The following is a 20,358-nucleotide window of genomic DNA, read 5'->3' as shown; positions in this document are numbered from 1 at the left end:
CAAGTCAATCCCTTTATGGCAGGCTGTGAAGGATTAATACTTGTGACTAAGCTGTTTACACATATAATCAGTAATTTGGAAGTGAGGACTAAATCTAATAATTCCAAATTTGTGTATGATACAAAGCTATGTGGGAATATGTGTTGTGTGGAAAATGTAAAATGGAATAAGGAGGATTTGGACAATGGGTGAGATCATTGTAGGTGGAATAAAATGTGGTAAAATGTGAGGTCCTCCACTTTGGGAGGAGGAATAGACATGCAGAGTATTTCTTTTTTGTTAATAGATTTTTTATTGGAAATTTAACATTTTTACAAGTTTACAAAAATAAACAAAAATCTCAAGTACAAATATTGACATACAATTAAATCTTAAATAAATAATAACCAAAATTTAACAAAAGAAAAATACCGAGAGAAAAAATACAAAACTAAACTAACTACTAATCTAACCTACAACTAATCAGAGTGTATAATTAATCTCTTACATTTTTCAACTAAGAGAAAAAAAAACAACGGATAACACAGAAATTGGATAGTGAGATACTTGCTCGGAATGTGTTAACATCAAATGTAACAAAACCCATATTCGTGCGGAATTCCTCTCCCAAGGGGCCCCAGACCAGCCGGGTTCGCAATCTCAATTAAATAAAAGCCATTGTTAGGATAGCCGAAATATCTGTATTTATATAATTTAAGAAGGGCTGCCATATTTTATGAAATAATTCGGTCTTTCGGTGCACCATATTTGTAAGGAAGTCAAGAGGAATACATTCCATAATTAATCTGTGCCAATTTGAAAGTCCAGGGGGGCCCTCAGCCACCCAGTTTACCAAAAGATTTTTCCCTGCACAGAAAGAATAGAAAATATTCCCTTCCTGTGCATATCCAGGGAGGGTAAGTTCAAAAAGCCCAGAAGGAGAGATACAGGGTCCACTTTAATTTTCGTTCCTAAAATTTCTGTCAGGGTACTTGCTACTTTCGTCCAGTACCTATGGATCTTATAACAGGTCCATAGGCAATGTCCAAGAGTGCCCACCTCTATTTTACATTTGGGACGCATTGGAGATGCTCCTGCCTTAAATTTTTGCCAATCGATCAGGTTCTATATGGGCCCTATGAAGTATCTTCAGCTGGATAGCCTGCGTTCTGTTGCAGATGGTGATTCTTCTGCGTTTTCCCAAAAGTCATTCCAAGTTTCTATAGAGATTTCTAGTCCCAAATCCTGATCCCATGTTTTAAGCAGATTGTCCATATCTCCCGATACTTCATCATGTGGTCAATGATAAATAGTACTGACGGAAGATACCCCCATTGGTCGTAGCACTCTACATTCTCTATCTGATTTATAAAGACTATCTAATAATGTAGTCTTGTTCTGTATATAATCTCAAATTTGGAAGTATCAAAAGAGGTCTCCATGAGGTAATCCGAATTTCTGATGCAGCTGTTCAAAAGACATCCGGACCCCTTCTTTAAATAGGTCCCCTAAACATGAGATACCCCTGGATCTCCAGAGTTTAAAAGTGGCATCTGTAAACCCCGGTTGAAATCCCCATGCTCCCACTATCGGAGCATAGGGGGATGTTTTATGTGAGTTACCCTCATTTTTCCGCATTATATTCCAAGCTTTAATTGTGTTTAGTGTTATAGGGTTCTTACAGTGATCCGTAATGATTTTCCTCTTGTCTGAAAATAAAAAGTTAATAAGTGGGCATTTTACTTGAGAAGCCTCGATGTCCAGCCAGATTGATTGCGGGTCAGACAAGACCCAATCACCTATATAACTTAATAAGGAACTTAACTGATAGTTCCTAAAATCTGGGAAGTCCAATCCTCCCTTTGCTGTGGGAGCTGTAGCTTCTTCAGCTTCATGAGGGGCCGTCTATGATTCCAGCAGAGTATTTCTTAAATAATAAAAAGTTGGCAAGTGTAGATGTATAAAAAGACTTAGGTATCCTTGTCAATAATGATTGAAGGTTAACATGTGCAGCAAACTATTAGGAAAGCCAATGGAATGTTGGCCCTTTCTGCAAGAGTAAGAATGTCTTGTTTTTAATTGTACAGAACTTTGGTCAGACCAAGCCTGGAGTACTGTGTGCAGGTTTGATATCTTTATCTCAGGAAGCATGTTATTTTGATTGAAAGTTCAACAAAAGTTCACTGGATTGTCTTAAGGAAAGATTGGACATCTTTGCCTGTGTTCCTTGGTATTTCAAATAATGAGAATGGGTTTAATTGAAACCTACAACTACTTAAAATGGGATAGACAGGTTAAGTGCACATGCTCAAGCTGAATGTTTGGACCTAGGCATGCATAAGCAGGCTGCATAACTGAGTGGATTTCCCTTTGCTTGCACTTGCACAGTAACATATGTGCACACAGGTGCATTATTGGAAGCCTGTGCATGTGCGGTTCTGGAGGCTTGCACATACACAGAAAATAAGAGCAGTTGGTATCAGCAGAATTTGTCTTCAATAATACACACCAAGGCTCCAAAAGAGATCAGAAGCATGAATGCAGCCTTGGCATCTCAGTAAAGCAGTACTGCTACCTGAAAATTTCACAGCAAAATAATTAAATTATCTTGGTGCACAAGCATTTTTTGGTGATACAGCGGTTGAAAATCACTGCTTTGGATTGAAAACCACTACTGTGGAAGTTACAGGCCCAGATCTATTCAAGGTCTTCTCATAGGACAGTCCTGTTATTCCCAGGAATTAATCTAGTGAGCATCTGCTGTACTCTACGAAAAGTATGTCCTTTTTATATAAGGGGTCTAAAAATGCACAAAATATGCCAGTTGTGGTCTTAGCAAGGTTCTGTACAATTGAAGAAAGACATCTTTACTCTTCTACTCGAACACTTCTGTGATTTTTTAAAAAACATACCCAATGTAGTGATTGGAAAGCGGTCAGCCAGGTGGACCTCATTGAATGATTCTCTGATTGGGGCTGTTAGGGAACATTCAGGGAACCCTGACTGACCGATATAAACAGGAGTGTTAGGGCTTCTATTCACTCTAGGAGCTGGCTCTGTGCTAGCTGGGTCAGTGTTACGTACTATGCACGTGTAAATAAGAGGTGTCTTGATGACGGGGATACCGACCTTCATGGAGTTATTTCAATGGGGATGAGAGTTGTGATCATACAAAAATGCATATTCGCTGTAGCCCACTTGGACTTCAAATAGGCACGACAGCTTGCTTTATCAATAGAAAGTGCGGTAAGTGAAACTTATGAGTCATAGGGTATACCAATGGAAATGAATTCTCTTGCCAGGCCAACTGAGCTTGGAAAACACCATTTGAGTGAGGCCAATTTCATAGCATCACTCAGGACATATCCTGATCCGAGGGATATTAGGTCAGGCCACAGCAAAACCCCAAAATAAAGCCAAGCCTCTGCCAAACGGTTAGAGTTTTCTCGAGGATCTGGGCCAGCAGGCCATTGTAGTTACTGCTGGTCTGTGGATTTGAGACAGCAAAAGAGTCTCACTAAGCCTGAATTGAGTAAGAGAACTTGTAAGCTGGTGTCTCGGAGAGTGAAGACCCTGGAAGGTCAATCTACTGCTGGTTGTAACAGTTAAATTCCTTAGCAACACCCAAATCAGAACTAATCAAAATAAATGTCTAGTTAATTGGTCACATAGTTCTAATGAAGGTCAGTACTGGTGTGGTTGTTTGTGATTGCGGAACCAGTCATTACCAAAATTGATCTGAATTCCAGCCCTTAAGTTTGTGCAAGGCCTCAGCCTGACTGAGAACCTATACTGGGAAGCCATTACAAGTTAACAATGCAACTTCATTTCTCATCTCTTATGAGAAGCAGCTAGTTTAGTTATTACTGATTGTAGTAAAAGGCTCATCCCAAGATTGATGTGATGAAATTTATTGAGCAGTGTTGAATTTTATTTTGGCTATCTCATATGTTTAGCTGTCGTTTGAAAAGAAAAGAAAAATGCCTCTGGATTCCTTGCGTGAAATTTTGGGAGAGGTAACAAATTTGAACATTTCCACGCTGAGTTTTGAATTGGGCTCCAACTTATCCTTGTTAGATAAGTTATCCTTGTTTAGTGGGTGGCACGGTGGCACAGTGGTTAGCACTGCTGCCTGACAGCGCCAGAAACCCAGGTTCAATTCCCGCCTCAGGCGACTGACTGTGTGGAGTTTGCACGTTCTCCCCGTGTCTGCGTGGGTTTCCTCTGGACGCTCCGGTTTCCTCCCACAGTCCAAAGATGTGCGGGTGAATTGGCCATGCAAAATTGCCTTAGTGTTAGGTAAGGAGTAAATGTATGGGTATGGGTGGGTTGCGCTTCGGCGGGTCGGTGTGGACTTGTTGGGCCGAAGGGCCTGTTTCCACACTGTAAGTAATCTAATCTAATCTAAGAATGTTCCACAGAGTCAAAGGCCTCCATTTTCAGTTCCAGCAATGTAAACTGCCATCTGTCATTTTCTTTCTCTCCTTTAGAACTGCTGCAGGCCATGTAGGGTTTGCAAGGATAGGGGTGCAGTGTTTTGAGTGACCTCTATATTACTTAAAATAGACTGTAGGAGATCAACTCGGAGTGCATTGAAATAATCAAGTTTAGGTTTAGGAACGGCTCTAAATTATGTTTCAGCAATATATGAGCTGAAGCAGGGATGAACTGGGATATGTTACGGAGGTGAAAATAATTGTTCTTAGTGATGGTGCAGACATATTATTGAACGATCATTTTGAGTTAAGTATAACAATAATGTGAGCAATCTTGTTTAGTCCCAGACAGTTGCCAAGGAGTGGGATGGAGTTTATGGTGGTGACCAAAAACAATGCCTCAGTCTTCTATTTAATAGGAAGAAAGTTCTTTTCATCCCCTGTATGGAATATTAGATAAACAATTGGAAAGTTTAGTGTCAGTAAGAGGGGTCGACAAATGGTGCTGAGGTAGAATCTAGATGTTGTCAGCATGTAAATGGAAACTGATTTCACTGATGACGCTTGTTGTAGTTGCCTGTGGCTAAATATAACAAAATGGCTATTCGGGGTTTTCTTTTTAACTGACCCAGACAATCAAAGGAAATTTTAGCTGATGCAGCATTTCATATAGCTCAAATCATGGCCTTTGCGGACAGACTACAAAATGCCTCTGAGTCTTCGTAAGATGGGACTAGAATGCAAACAGTAAGGTTCTGATAAGGCAGCTCAGGTGAAAACCATCCAATTTGAGATTTCCAGTTTTAAATGAAATAGAAAGGGGAAGTTTGTCCTACCTAAGATATTGCTTTTAAACAATTATAATTACATATTAGAGTAGACACAGATTTGTGCAATAATAAATTTAAATTTATTAGATATTAGGGAATTAAATTTCTGAAAGCAGTTAGCTTTTGATGCAGAGACACCCTTGAAGAAACTTTTCTTCAGCAGGAAGATGAGAACAACAAAAAGGTCTAAACAAGATAACCTCTTAAGAGTACCAAAAGACACATAATGTACCAAGGCGAGGCAGAAACAGTTTTGAAATAGGGTCAGTTATGACCTCGAGAATAAATTAAGTGCTGCTTTGCAAGTTGGATAAAAGAGAAACTGCTCCTGAAATTGTTAGCTTTGTCATGGAATCATAGTATGAGATTTAACTACGTGTAACTTTATAAGTGATTTATATTGGAGCTGACATTACAAATATTATAACAGTTGATAGAAATTAATATCCTTTTTAATCTTCAGTATTAAGATTGGCAAGAGTAATGAATTGTATGATTGAATTTGAGAAGTCATTGGTAATAAGCAAGTATATAATGTCCAGGAAGGGGCACAACAATCAGTGTTGGAATGTGGTCAATTATCTTAAGAATCCAAGGACAGGAGATAGGGGGTCTGGCAAACATCATGAGATGCTGGGAGGACCTAAGGTGGACTATCAAGTTGTCCATCATTGATCTTTATTCACATGATTGGATGTGGCAAGCATTGATGTCAATGTTGCATGTAACCATCATAATGTGTTGTGTATCAATATCCTGTACTTTATTGGGAAAGGTAGAGTGAGGCTGACCTCCAATCTGAGCTGTAATTGAGGGGGCACTGTGCCCTATGTGAAAACCAGATGCTGAAAGTCTCTGACTTCTCCCATGTGTGGTAAATTACCTCCAAATATAGATAGATTTGTGCTACTTAATACGGGATTCAGATTCCTTTTTAAAATCCCTCAACAACAACAAGCATTTGTCCTTTTGTTGATTTCTCAAAGTAACACTAAAAATACACTATCAGTGCTTACATTATCATATTTGAATGTTATTTGATATTCATTTTTCTTTAGTATTTTCAGAATCTCTGCAGTTCATCTTTTCTTTGGGTTAGGACTAGGCAAAAGACAGTGGCTGAGTCTTAACCAGACACTTTGAATATTTTTAACTGTTGTGAAAAGCACTTGATGCTATTAGTGAGTGCACTCCCAAGATGAATAAATACCTTTTAGTTTGATGTTAGCTTGCTTTTTAAAGCCAATTTAATCCAGATTTAATTTTTTGCAGATAAAATGAATGAAAACTGGCCTTCAAAACAAATTAAAGACCAATTAGATCACAGGCAAGCAGGTGTGAAAGTGAAGATTGAGAAAATTTTGCCTGAAGAGGAAGCCAAGTATGGTCAATGGTAAGTGACAAAATAAGCCTCCACTCTAATTTTCATTTTTTTCACTTCACAAAATTTGAATCTAAACAGCATAAGTGATTAGATTAGATTAGATTACTGACAGTGTGGAAACAGGCCCTTCGGCCCAACAAGTCCACACCGACCCGCCGAAGCGCAACCCACCCATACCCCTACATTTACCCCTTACCTAACACTACGGGCAATTTAGCATGGCCAATTCACCTGACCCACACATCTTTGGACTGTGGGAGGAAACCGGAGCACCCGGAGGAAACCCACGCTGACACGGGGAGAACGTGCAAACTCCACACAGTCAGTCGCCTGAGTCAAGAAATTAACCCAGGTTAACAGCTGTGTACAAATTGATTTGAAAACCATTTTAAGCAGATGTGCATGGTATAGGCTTTAGTGATTCATACATTATTGTAGTTTGTAAGAGTTTGATGATGAAGTACAGCAAACTGAATAGTATTGTTGATATTGTGCCACTTGATAAGACCACAAGATGTGCTACAACAAAAAAATTATTTGATCTTATTCACCTCTATATTTTTTTAAATGGGAGTTAAATTTCTTGTTTTTGTTTTAATTCATTAGTGGGATGTGGGCATCACTAACTGGCCAGCATTTATTGCCCATCCCTAGTGGCCCTTGAGAAGGTGATGGTGAGCTGCCTTCTCGAACTGCTGCAGTCCACATGCTTGACTGGGCTAGTTGATCCACGATGCCCTAAGAGAGGGAGTTCCAGGATTTTCACCCAGCGACAGTGAAAGAACAGTGATCTGTTTCCAAGTCTGGGTGGTGAGTGAGTTGGAAGGGAACTTGGAAGTGGTAGTGTTTCCATATATCTGCTGCCCTTGTCCTTTTCAATGGAAGTAGTGGGTTTGGAAGGTGCTATCTGAGGATCTTTGAATTTCTGCAGTACATCTTGTAGGTACTACACATTGCTGCTACTGAGTGTCAGTGGTGGAGAGAATGGATGCTTGTGGATGTTGCACCAATAAAGCATGTTGCATAAAGCATTATTGAATGTTGTTGAAACTGCACCCATCCAGGTAAGTTGGGTCTGTTCACACCCCTGACTTGTGCCTTGTAAATGGTGGACAGACTCTGGGGAGTCAGAAGGTGAGTTATTTGCGCAGTATTCCAAGTTTCTGACCTGCTTTTGTGACCACTGTGTTTATGTGGTGAATCCAATTGAGTTTCTGGTCAATGGTAACCCCAGAATGTTTCTTTTGGGAGATTTGGTGATGGGAACACCATGGAATGTCATGAGTTGATGGTTAGATTGTCTCTTATTGGAGATGGTCATTGCCTAGCATTTGTGTGGTGCAAATGTTATAACACTATTGTGAACAGGCTATTTGTTTGTGCTTTTGCTACTGTTGTGATACAGTGAGTACACTGTAGATAAGCTAGTCACACTAATTATGTATTAATATTTGTGTTTGTTAATGAACTATCAGTGATTTTAGAGACTTTGATATTTTTTCAAAGGAATGCAAAGATGATTAAAAGGTATTGTTACGAAGTCAAAAGCTTATATGGTCGCTTTTTTGAATTTAAACTATAGCTAAAGGTCAGCTGTTCCAATGTAACAATTGGCTGTGAAATGGATACCTGAGTTTTGGTAGTTGTTTTGACAACAATTCAAATTTAACCAATTAGTTTAAATAATGCCCAGGTTACCAGAAGCCAATGGAATTTGAATTTTATTGTTTTGACACCTGGAAACTAATCATATTATGAGAATTTAATGTGTCATGGGGGTACATAAACCCGATATTTTGAAAAGTAGAGGGAGAGCAACTTCCACAGAGCCAGAGAGCTAACTGCACATCTAACATCTTGCTCTCAACGGAATTAGAAAACCCTCTCTATCAAATGGAACCTTTCCATGTAAAACATATTTGCAGTAAAAAAGAAAGAAGACGACAACCCAGGGAGATCAGCAGCTGAAAGATTGAAGACACCAAAGAAGACAGAGACTGTGTGGTCTTGAGATTAAGTTAATGTAATGTTCAATATGTGTGTTATTGGAACAGCATATTTTTATAGATTTGGAGCCAGATAATAAGCAGTTAAGAAAAAGAGGGACTTGGATTTGTGAATAGTTTTTGTTTAGTGTTAACTATTAGAATTAAGAAATTTTTTTTTAAATAGTGGAAATTAGGAGTTCTGTGTCACTCACTCGCACTCACATTTGAACAAATTAAGAGGCAAGGCAAGCTTTTTTGGATGTTTGGTTTTAGTTAACAGAGAGATTCGACCTCAGCATTGTAACTGTATAATTCATAGATGCTCATCAGGTTAACATAGATGGAGCAAGGATGGAGCAAGTTAGATTTGATAGGGCTAAAGGGTGTGCAACTGACAAGCAAAATAAAGCATTCACAAGACGTAAAGGCAACAAAAGTCAACAAGTTTGCTATATTTGCTGCATTTGTAATGAACTCGTCATGGAAGTATAGCTGCTGTGGTTGGACAATAATTTTGACTTTCTGACACAGCAGAACCTAACTTTGATCTGTGCATTGGTACTATAGTTACAATATTTAACAAAAACGTACTTTTAGGGAAAATAAAGAATGTTAAAAAAAATGAATGCAGTTAAAATATCTAAGTTCATATATTGATATACCTGATCAATACCTGATCTTGCTTACAGATCAAGAACTGCCGAGAAGCTAGATTTTAGTGTGAAGCATGCTTAGGTAACATACTTCTGGAAAATATATTTTAATATATCACATCAGAAACTATTAACAGTTTGGATCAAGTTAGTATTTGCACCAGCCATCTTCCCTTAAGATGTTTGCAAACTGCTGATGGATGAATTGGCAGGGACAGACATGATAGACCAAATAGCTACCACCTGAACTGTAACAGTTCTGAGAGTCTTCATGCTAAGTCCTTTTCTTGCTGAAAAGACATATGCATTAAATTCATGAACTCACAATTGTTTAGACAACTTTAGGATCATAATTAGAATCATATACACATAGATAATAAGAAAATTTAATATAAAGAGTGAACTGATAAAATTAATAGTGATTATAACAGCCAAACAGTTGAAACACTGTAATTCAAGGTTAACTGACTTATTGATAGTTTACAGCACAGATCAAATTGCTGAAGCTCCATTTTGACTGCACGTTTACGTACATTTTTTGGGGTATTTTTCATAGATGAATGGTATTAATGTTTTATTTTATTTTTGTGATATTCTAGGAATGTACTCTGATATAGCACATAAATGAGAGACATGCTGTTTTGCCAGGCATGGACATATTAAACAATCTAACACAATATTGATGATGTGCCATCTGTCCTTATGATAGAAAGATAGACATGAGAAAGCAGCGACATACTCCGAAATGGACTGTGTACTCATGGAAAATAGCCAGTCTCTGTCAAGCAAAATTATCAGCAAGACATTGAACATTAACATTATTGAAAGAACATGCCAATCAAAAACTATAACTTTAGAAAACTTGAATCAGTTTAAGATATGGTTACTGAGTTAATCACAGTGCATATGAGAAAGGGATAAACTTAGTGGACAGACTATGTCAGGCCATTGTCAAGTAGTGTTGACATGGCAACTTGCTCTGTTTCTTGCTTCAGGAATGATACTTCTTGGCGCTTGCTTTTATGAGAAAGATAGTGCATTAAGGTGATTTTTGTACTATATGCATTATATGCTGAAGGATACCATGGATGTACTGAAGTTTGTTTATGAAATTGTTCACAGTGTGGTGTGATGCAGAAGTTGTTTAGAACATAGAACAGTACAGCTCAGTACTTTGGCCCTTGATGTCGTGTTGGCATTTTATGCTACTCTAAGATCAGACTAGCCTACATACCTGTCACTGTATTATCTTACATGTGCCAATCCAAGGGTCACTTAAATGTCCCTAAAGTAGCTGACTCTACTGCCATTGCCACAGTGTATTCCACGCACCTGCCACTCTAAAGAACGTACCTGTGATATCTCCTCTGAACGTTCCTCCAATTACCTTAAAATTATTCTCCCTTGTGATAGACATTTCAGCTATGGGGAACAAGTCTCTGGCTATCCTCTGTATCCATGCCTCTCAACATCTTGTACACCTCTATCATGTCAGCTCTCACCTTTTTTCGGTCCAGTGAGAAAAGCCAGAGCGCACTCAACCTTTCTTCAGAAGAAGTGCTCTCCAGTCCAGGCAGCATCGTGGGAAATTTCTACACCCTTTCTAAAGCTTCCACTGCTCTCCTATAATAAGGCGACCAGAACTGAACACTGTTCCAAGTGTGGTCTAACCAGGGTTCTATAGAGCTACAGCATAACCTTGTGGTTCTTAATTTCAATCTCCCTTCTAATGAAAGTGAACACCCCATATGCCTTTTTAACAATCCTATCAACCTGGGTGGCAACTTTGAGGGATGTATGGACATGGACATGGACCCTAAGATCCCTTTGTTCCTCCACACTGCCAAGAACCCCATATTCAGTGTTCAAATTTGACCTTTCACAGTGAATAACTTCACACTTTTCCCGGTTGAACTCCATCTTCCACTAATCAGCTCAGTTCTGCATTTTGTCAATGTCCTGTTGCAACCTACAACAGCCCTCCATGCTATCCACAACTCCACCAAACTTTATGCCATTGGCAAACTTACTAATCCCCCTTTCCAGTTCCTCATCCCTGTCATTTATAAAAATCACAAAGAGCAGAGGTCCCAGAACCAATCCCTGTGGAATACCACTAGTCACTGAGCTCCAGGCTGAATACTTTCCACCTACAACCACGCTTTGCCTTCTATGGGCCAGCCAATTCTGTATCCAGACAGACAGGTTTCCCTGTATTCCATACCTCCTTACTTTTTGAGTGAACCTACCATGGGGAACCTTATCAAACGCCTAGCTAAAATCCATGTATACCACATCCTATGCTCCACCTTCTTCAATGTGTTTTGTCACATCCTCAAAGAATTCAGTGAGGTTTGTGAGGCATGACCTGCCCCTCACAAAGCCATGCTGGCTATCTCCAATCAAACTGTGGTTTTCCAAGTAACCATAGATCCTGTTTGTCAGAATCCACTCCAATACTTTGCCCACCACTGACAAAAGACTGACTGATCCGGAGTTCCCAGGATTATCCCTATTTCCGTTTTTGAAGAAGAGGCTAACATTCTGGCACTATTCCAGTAGACAGTGAGGACGCAAAGTTCATTGCCAAAGGCACAGCATTGGTAAGAAAACCTCCTGCTAATAATTTAAAATAGAGGGGTCAACGTTATGAAGGCAGAATTGCTTGTGTGCCAAACACAGATGTAGCATGCATAAACAGGGCTAAACAATCTCATAATTAGCAGATAAGATCTAGGCTTGCCATGTGCAGTTCTGAATAGTGGCACACAATTAAAATACTAAGAGGAGGAAGAGACTCTGCAAATTTCCCCAGCTTTAGCAATGTGGAAACCCAGTACAAAACAAGGCTGTGTCATTTGTATTGATCTTCAGCCAGAAGAGTCAAATAGATAATCTCCCTTGACCTCCTCTTCAGGTCCCTGGCATCAGAAGTCAGTCTTCAGTGAAGACAGTTTGCTCCTCATGATATCAAAAAATGGTTGAAAGCATTGGATACTGCAAAGGCTATTTGCCCAACAATATTCTTACAATAATACCATAGATTTCCGTGCTAGAACTAGCCAAGCCCCGAGCTAAGCTGTTGCAGGACAGATACATTATTGGCATCGACCCAGCAGTATTGAAAATTATCCAGGTATGTCCTGTGTGCATAAAAACAGGACAATTCCAATGTGACTAATTACTGCCCTATCTGTCTAGTCTTGATCATCATCAAGGTGATGGAAGAGACCTTCAACAGTGGAATTTGCAAAGGAATAACCTGTGAACTGATGCACACTTTGGGTTCCACCATGGCCACTCAGCTCATGATGTTATTACAAGTCTAAAAATGGGTAAATGTATTGAATTTCAGAACTGAGGTAAGACTAATTGCCCTTAACATCAAGACAGCATTTGACCGAGTCTGGCATCAAAGATCCTGAGCAAAACTAGACCAAGGAGGAAGTGTAGGATTCGTACTTGATACTAAAGGAAGCTTGCTATAGTTGTTGAAGGACAATCATCTCATCCCCAGGACATCACTGCAGGGTTTCTCAATGTAGTTTCCTAATTTCATCCATCATCAGCTACTTTGTTTTTCTTCATCCCTCTATCATTGGATCAGAAGTAGGGATGTTTTCTGATAATCGCACAATATTCAGCATCATTTGCAACACCTTAGATACTGAGCTAGCTTGTGTGCATACTCAGCAAAGCCTAGATAAAATATCCAAGCAAGTTGCAAGAAATGTTTGCACCATGTAAGTGCCAGACAATGATCATCTGCAACAAGAGAGAATCTAACCAACTTTGCTTGACATTCTTTGGCATCATTGCTGAATCCCCCAGTATCAACATCCTGGGAGGTTACCATTGAACAGAAAATGACGTTGCACAACCAAATAAATTCTGTGATGAAAATAACAAATCAGAGGCGAGGAATTTTGTGGTGACTCCTTGGTACCTGTCCACAAATCAGGAGTGTGATTTGAATACTTGCCACTTACCTGGATGTGGGTAGCTCCAAAAACACTCAGAGTTTGACACCATCCAGGACCACCCTCAGCCTTCAACCTCTTAGTTCTGCAACCCTGCACCAACCACTTCTGTCTCTTGCCAAAAATCCAGAAACCCGACTGCCTGGTAAACCAATTGTCTTCACTTGCTCCTGTCCTTCTGAACTCATCTCTACTTATCTTGTACTCCATCCTGTCCCACTTGATCCAGGAACTCCCTGTTTGAGACACCACACATGCCCTCCATCTCTTGCATAACTTCTGATTTCCCAGTCCCCAAAACCTCATCTTCACTGTGGGCATCCAGTCCCTCTACACATGCACTCCCCATGAGCAAGGCCTAAAAGTCCTCTGTTTCTTCCGCTTCCATTGACCCAACCAGTCACCCTCCACTGACACTCATTTGATTGGCAGAACTGGTTCTTACCCTTAACTTCTCCTTTCCATTCTTCCACTTCCTACAAACCAGAGGGGTGGTTATGGGTACCCACATTGGTCCCAGCTATGCCTGCCTCTTTGTAGGATACGTGGAACAGTCCCTTTTCCACAGCTACACTTGCACCATCCACCACTTCTTCCTCTACTACATCGATGACTGTATCGATGCTGTCTTATGCTCCCACGAGGAGCTTTAAGCAGTTCATTCACCACATAAGCACCATCCACCCCGACCTCAAATTCACCTGGTCCATCTCTGACACCTCCCTCACCTTCACTCTCTGTCTCCATCTCTAGCAACCGACTCAACACTGGCATTTACTTCGGTGGAGAGGTAAAACCTATTCCGACAAGTCCTGATGAACCTATGCCAACAGTCACTGCATCAGAGGTCAGAATCAATTTTCCTTCGTGTGAATCCAAGGAAAGCGATGGAACCAGACGGAGTACCAGGCTGTGCACTCGGAGCATGTGCATATCAATTGGCAGCGGTCTTCTCGAAGATTTTCAACCTCTCCCAGCAGCAGGCCACTGTCCCTGCCAGTTCAAGAGGGCCAACATGCCCCTGTGCCTAAGAGGGCTCATGCAACGTGTCTCAATGACTACCGCCCAGTGGCCCTAACTTCGGTGGTCGTGAAGTGCTTTGAAAGGCTGGCATTAATCAACTCCAGCCTCCCTACTACTGTTGACCCACTCCAGTTTGCCCATCGGACCAACAAACCCATGTCAGATGCCACATCACTTGCCGTTCACCCCACCCTAGAACATCTTGACACCAAGAACAGCTATATAAGAATCCGACTCATTGACTACAGTTCAGCCTTCAACACTATTATCCCCTCAAGACTGATTACTAAACTTTGTGATCTTGGACTAAGCCCCACTCTCTGCAACTGGATCCTCTGTTTCCTGACTCACAGGCTACAATCCGTGAAGATTGGGGACAATATTTCATCGTCACTAACACGCAACACTGGAGCCTCCCGGGGTGTGTACTCAGCCTGCTAATTTACTCACTGTATACCCATCACTGCATCGCCAAATACCAGACTAATGCCATTTACAAGTCCACTGATAGTCGGTCGAATCTCAGATGGAGATGAAACAGACTATAGACGGGAGGTGGAAGACCTGGAAGAATGGTACACTGAGCACAACTTAGCTCTCAATGCCGGCAAAACCAAGGAACTCATTATTGACTTTCGCTAGGATGTTACTCATGCCCCCCTACACGTTAACAGCACAGAGGTGGAACGAATGGAGAGTGTCAAGCTCCTGGGAGTGGTCATCCACAATACACTTTTTCTTGGACTCTTGAAGTGGACGCACTGGTTACAAAGGCTCAACAATATCTCCTCTTCAGGCAGCTGAGGAAATTTGGCGAACCCTCTTGCTAACTTTTATAGGTACGCCATCGAGAGCATTCTGTCTGGATGTATCACTACCTGGTATGTAACAGTACCATTCAAGATCTGAGACAGTTACAGAGAGTGGTGAACTCGGCCCAGACAATCACAAAGGCCAACCTCCCATCTGTAGATTCCATCTACCAGGGCCGCCAGCATTCTCAAAGATCCGTCCCACCCTGGCAATGCTTTTCTACAACCTCTACCATCGGGGAGAAGATACAGAAGCCTGACCGCGCACACCAGGCGGTTTTGCAACAGTTTCTACCCTACTGTTGTTAGAATATTGAATGGACTCTCAAACTCTTAACATTTGCCTGTACCTGTGTTTTTGTTTTTGCCACTGTTTACCCATTATTTACTTATCTATGCTACTTAACTATGTGATCTGCCTATATTGCTCGCAAGACAGAGCTTTTCACTGTGCCCCGGTACATGTGACAATAAATTCAATTCACACTGACTCCCATGGCTAACTGGAATACACTTCCTCCCTCCCCTACTCTCAATTCCTCTGCCTCCACTGTATCTGCTCTTAAGATGAACAATTCCACTCCAAGGAATGTCCGCCTACTTCAAGGAACATAATTTTCCCTCCCTTGTAATCAATGGTGCCCTCAATTGCATCTCATCCATTTCCCACACCTCTTCCCCCTAACCCAACCCCAACAATGATAGAATTCCCCTGGTCCACACATACCACCCCACAATCTCCAAATCCAGCGCATCACTCTCCACCATTTTTACCACCTACAACTATCCCACTACCAAAAATATATTTCCCTCCCCACCCCTATCTGCATTCAATACGGACTATTACCTCCGTGACTCCCTTGTTAAGTCCATACTCACCACCAACCCCCTCTCCAGACCTGGCACCTTCTCCAGCCACCATAAGAGGTGCAAATCTGCACCCACACCTCCCCTGTCACCTCAGTCCAAGGCCCCAAAGGATTATTCCAAATCCAACAGAGATTTACTTGTATATCCTCCAACCTCACTTATTTCATTGAGACCTTGATGTGGTCGCTTCTATGTCGAACAGCTCTGGTCCATACGCACCAACCAACCCCACCCTCCTATGGCCATCCACTTCAACTCTCCCTCCCATTTCCCTGAGGACATATCCATTCTGGGCCTTCTCCACTGCCTACGCAAGGCCACTCGCAAACTATCTCAGGAGGAGGAGGAATATCTCATTTTCCACCTTGGGTGCCTACAATCACACAGCATTGAATTCACCAGTTTCCAAATCGCTCTTGCTCTCTCTCTCTCTCTTTTTCTCTCTCTCTCTCTCTACCCCATCTCAGCCACTCCAACTCAGATCCACCCTCTTGACCTGACCTACCTGCCCATCCTCTTTCCCACCTATCCACTTCACACTTCCCACAATTTATCAGCATCACCTCCTACCTTTGCCCACCTATTACCATCCCACCAAACTTTCCTTTTGCTCTTCCCCCCACCCCCCAATTAATCTCTCAGCTGCCTTTCCCGTCCCCAGTCCTGAAGAAGGGTTATGCCCAAAACATTGACTGTCTTGCTCCTTGAATTCTGCCTGCTGTGCTTTTTCCAGTGTGTCAAATGCGTTCTTCATCACCCTGCCTACTTGCGACTCCATTTTCAAGGAGCTATGCACTTGCACTCCAAGTCTGTTTGTTCGGCAATACTCCCAAGTCCTTTCCTGATTTGCCTTATTAAAATGCAACACCTCACGCTTATCTAAATTAAACTCCATCTGCCAGTTCAAGATGACAATTCATCACCACTTTCCTTCTCAAAGTCAACTAGGTACAGGCAGTAAATGTTGATTCAGCAGTAAAGCCTATGTCTCACGATTGAAAGAAAAAAGTAATCCCTCTTTTGGTTTGGCATTCCTATTGCATCTATGCAGTGTTACTCTAGTGGGTGTAGCATAGCTATTAGAAGGCTGCTAACTTTCAGTGGAGGAGAATCCAGCTTTCCATGGTGAAATGACCTTGAGCGGCTTTGAGCCAGAGGACCCACTGCAGACTGCACTGCCACTAGCAGCTGTACTCTAGACTGGATGGCAGGTAAACATCAGCAAGGGCAGGGCTATCTTAGGTGAATTCTGTCTTCATCAGAGATGGCAGCAGGTCCACACAGTTACTGCCACTCTTGCTGAATCAGCTGCTCGGTAATTATTTTGTTGTACTTTGAATTAGTGATTTGCTATAACACTGTGCAATCCCTGTGACAACTTGGTGTTCAACTCTTCCAACAATGTCTTTCTGTGCGTGTGTCTTGACCCTACTTTACATTTCTACATCCCTTCACTAAAGTCTCCAATGCAGGAGTTTAAAAACTTTGAAATCCACTTTGTTCTTTGGGCCATTCTTCAATGTTTCCCAAGTCAGGTTCATTTCATGCACAACCTATGCAGCCATAATCTACATTAGTTTGGCTTTATCTAGCGTTTTGGACCTACTGATGTGCCATTGTGATTACTGCTAGCTGAATATTTAAAATTATTCAAATCGAGCAGCGTGAGGTTGCAGTGAATGGTCACAAGACAATTAAGCAATGGACACGTGTGCATTTTTCTTTGTTCCGCAGGAGATAAATGTTCTTGGGTCTTTTGCTGAGTGACTGTTACCATGTATGAATATTTCTTGCATGAGAGGACAGGTTCATGGCTTATTTCAGTTGTGTATCATTGGAGTGATAATATCTGCAAATTACTATAGAAGAACCGAATGAGCCCTTTCTCCTTCCCATCATTGGGGAGTACCTGATTCCTGCTGAGAATTCTCAAGAACAGCTTGGTGAGATATGGCAAGTCCAAGAGGGTGCCAATCATCCAGAAATTAAATGAATATTATAGTAATTACTGTGAATTACCCAGGAGGCAAACCATAGAAGGGTTAAAAAATTGTTTATGTTTTTGTTTGTTTTTAACTATACTTCTTTAATAATTCCGGAAACATCAGAATTGTTCATAATTCCAGAATATCCTCAATATGACGGGGCAGCAGCTCACAGCCACCTCTCCCAACCTAGGGCTTTTTAATTTCAGTTTTCTAAGGAACAGGAGGAACAGGAACAGGAAACCCAGTGTTTGCAGATACTGTTACAGCCTGCAAACACTGCTACAGTCCAGGAACCAGCTGAAAATGAATCTGAATGGAGAGCTGTTGAAGGAGTTATACGATCTTGACTTGCTGTGGAGACCAGGCCTCCAGTCCTTGGCCTCGCCTGATGTCAGTGGCTGGATGTTGATCCATCGGAAGCGGTGTGTGAGGAGGCGGATGTGTAGAAAGTGGGCAGTAGTTTGTGCTAGGCTAAAAACAAAACCCAGTTGGACAGTTCTCCCATCCATTCTGCTCCCTGGACATTACGTTGGACTGCCTCCGACTGTGGCAGGTTTCTCAACATGAGTTTAGGGATTGCTGTGTCTTTGTTTTTATTGAAATGTGGCTTGGTGACAGAGTTCCAAACACAGCTATCCAGTTAGATGGGCTTGCCTTGTTTGCGCTGACAAAAATGCAGCTCTGTGTGGTAAGATTCGCGGTGTGGGTCTGTGTGTCTACATCAACACAAAACGTTGCAAAGACTCTGTGCTAGTCTTCAGTTACTGCTCATCACTGATGGAGTTTGTGATTGTTAGATGCAGACCATTTTATTTGCCACGGGAATTCATTACTGTCCTTATAGTCTGTGTATATTCCTCCCAGTGCTAATGCTATGGAGGCACTTTGTGAACTGTATGGGGTTATTAGTGGACTGCAGAACACACTCCCTGATGGACTGTTTATTGTTGTTAGAGATTTTAACCATGTGAATCTCCAGTCTGTGCTCCCTAAATTCCATCAGCATGTAGACTTTGTTACAAGAGGGGGGAACACGCTGGATCTGGTTGAGACAAGCATCCTCAATTCATACGCAACAGAGCCCTAGCCTCACCACGGCTTCTCGGACCACATCTCTGTGATCCTAATTCCGGCATACAGACTGCTCATTAGATGTATCAAACCAGTTCTGAAGCAGGTGAAAACCTGGCCGGCAGGAGCCATTTCTGCTCTTCAAGAATGCTTTGAACACACAGGCGTGTGTTTAAGGAGGTGGCAACCGATGGTGACTCCATCAACTTGGACTGCATGGTGTCGGTGATTTACTACATTATCAAATGCATTGTTGACGTCTCTGTGTCTAAGACCATCACTTCTCACCCCAACCAGAAACTGTGGATGACCGCAAAGGTGTGTGCACTGCTGGGAACTTTTGAATCCTGCCCTAACAACATCAAGGGCCAGTCTGTGCCGGGCCATCAGAGAGGCAAAGCGTGCACACGCACAGAGAATACACAGCTATTTTTAGGACAGCGGTGATATAGAGCATAGAAAATACAGCGCAGTACAGGCCCTTCGGCCCTCGATGTTGCGCCGATCCAAGCCCACCTAACCTACACTAGCCCACTATCCTCCATATGCCTATCCAATGCCCGTTTAAATGTCCATAAAGAGGGAGAGTCCACTACTGTTACTGGCAGGGCATTCCATGAACTCATGACTCGCTGAGTAAAGAATCTACCCCTAATATCAGTCCTATACCTACCACCCCTTTATTTAAAGCTATGCCCCCTCGTAATATCTGACTCCATACGTGGAAAAAGGTTCTCATGGTCAACCCTATCTAAACCCCTAATCATCTTGTACACCTCTATCAAGTCACCCCTAAACCTTCTTTTCTCCAATGAAAACAGCCCCAAGTGTCTCAGCCTTTCCTCATACGATCTTCCTACCCTACCAGGCAACATCCTAGTAAACCCCCTTTGCACCCATTCCAGTGCCTCCACATCCTTCCTATAGTATGGCGACCAAAACTACACACAATACTCCAGATGCAGTCGCACCAGAGTCTTATTCAACTGCAACATGACCTCAGGACTCCGGAACTCAATTCCTCTACCAATAAAAGCCAGTACGCCATATGCCTTCTTCACTACACTATTTACCTGGGTGGCAACTTTCAGAGATCTCTGTACATGGACACCAAGATCCCTCTGCTCATCCACACTACCAAGTATCCGACCATTAGCCCAGTACTCCATCTTCTTGTTACTCTTACCAAAGTGAATCACTTCACACTTAGCGACATTGAACTCCATTTGCCACCTTTCTGCCCAGCTCTGCAGCTTATCTATATCCCGCTGTAACCTGCCACATCCTTCCTCACTGTCAACAACTCCACCGACTTTTGTATCATCCGCAAACTTGCTCACCCAA

The 20,358-nt window shown here is 41.8% G+C and overlaps 1 protein-coding gene across 6 annotated transcripts in view; it reads left to right on the top strand.

The window, feature by feature from the left end:
• The window catches only part of prdm11 (PR domain containing 11), a 183,148-nt gene that overhangs the window by 35,278 nt on the left and 127,512 nt on the right, over nucleotides 1-20,358 (top strand). For all 6 annotated transcript variants that reach the window (XM_060838724.1, XM_060838722.1, XM_060838726.1 and 3 more), the window contains one exon: nucleotides 6,518-6,638. In XM_060838724.1, coding sequence (XP_060694707.1) covers nucleotides 6,523-6,638 — 116 coding nt within the window. In that variant the 5' untranslated portion in view covers nucleotides 6,518-6,522. The remainder of the gene's footprint in view (nucleotides 1-6,517; nucleotides 6,639-20,358) is intronic.

The sequence above is a fragment of the Hemiscyllium ocellatum genome, chromosome 18 (assembly GCF_020745735.1).
Source record: "Hemiscyllium ocellatum isolate sHemOce1 chromosome 18, sHemOce1.pat.X.cur, whole genome shotgun sequence".
In the NCBI taxonomy this organism is placed as follows: Eukaryota; Metazoa; Chordata; class Chondrichthyes; order Orectolobiformes; family Hemiscylliidae; genus Hemiscyllium; species Hemiscyllium ocellatum.
The sequence above is the reverse complement of the archived record's forward strand: the minus strand, read 5'-3'. Positions and strand labels throughout refer to the sequence as shown.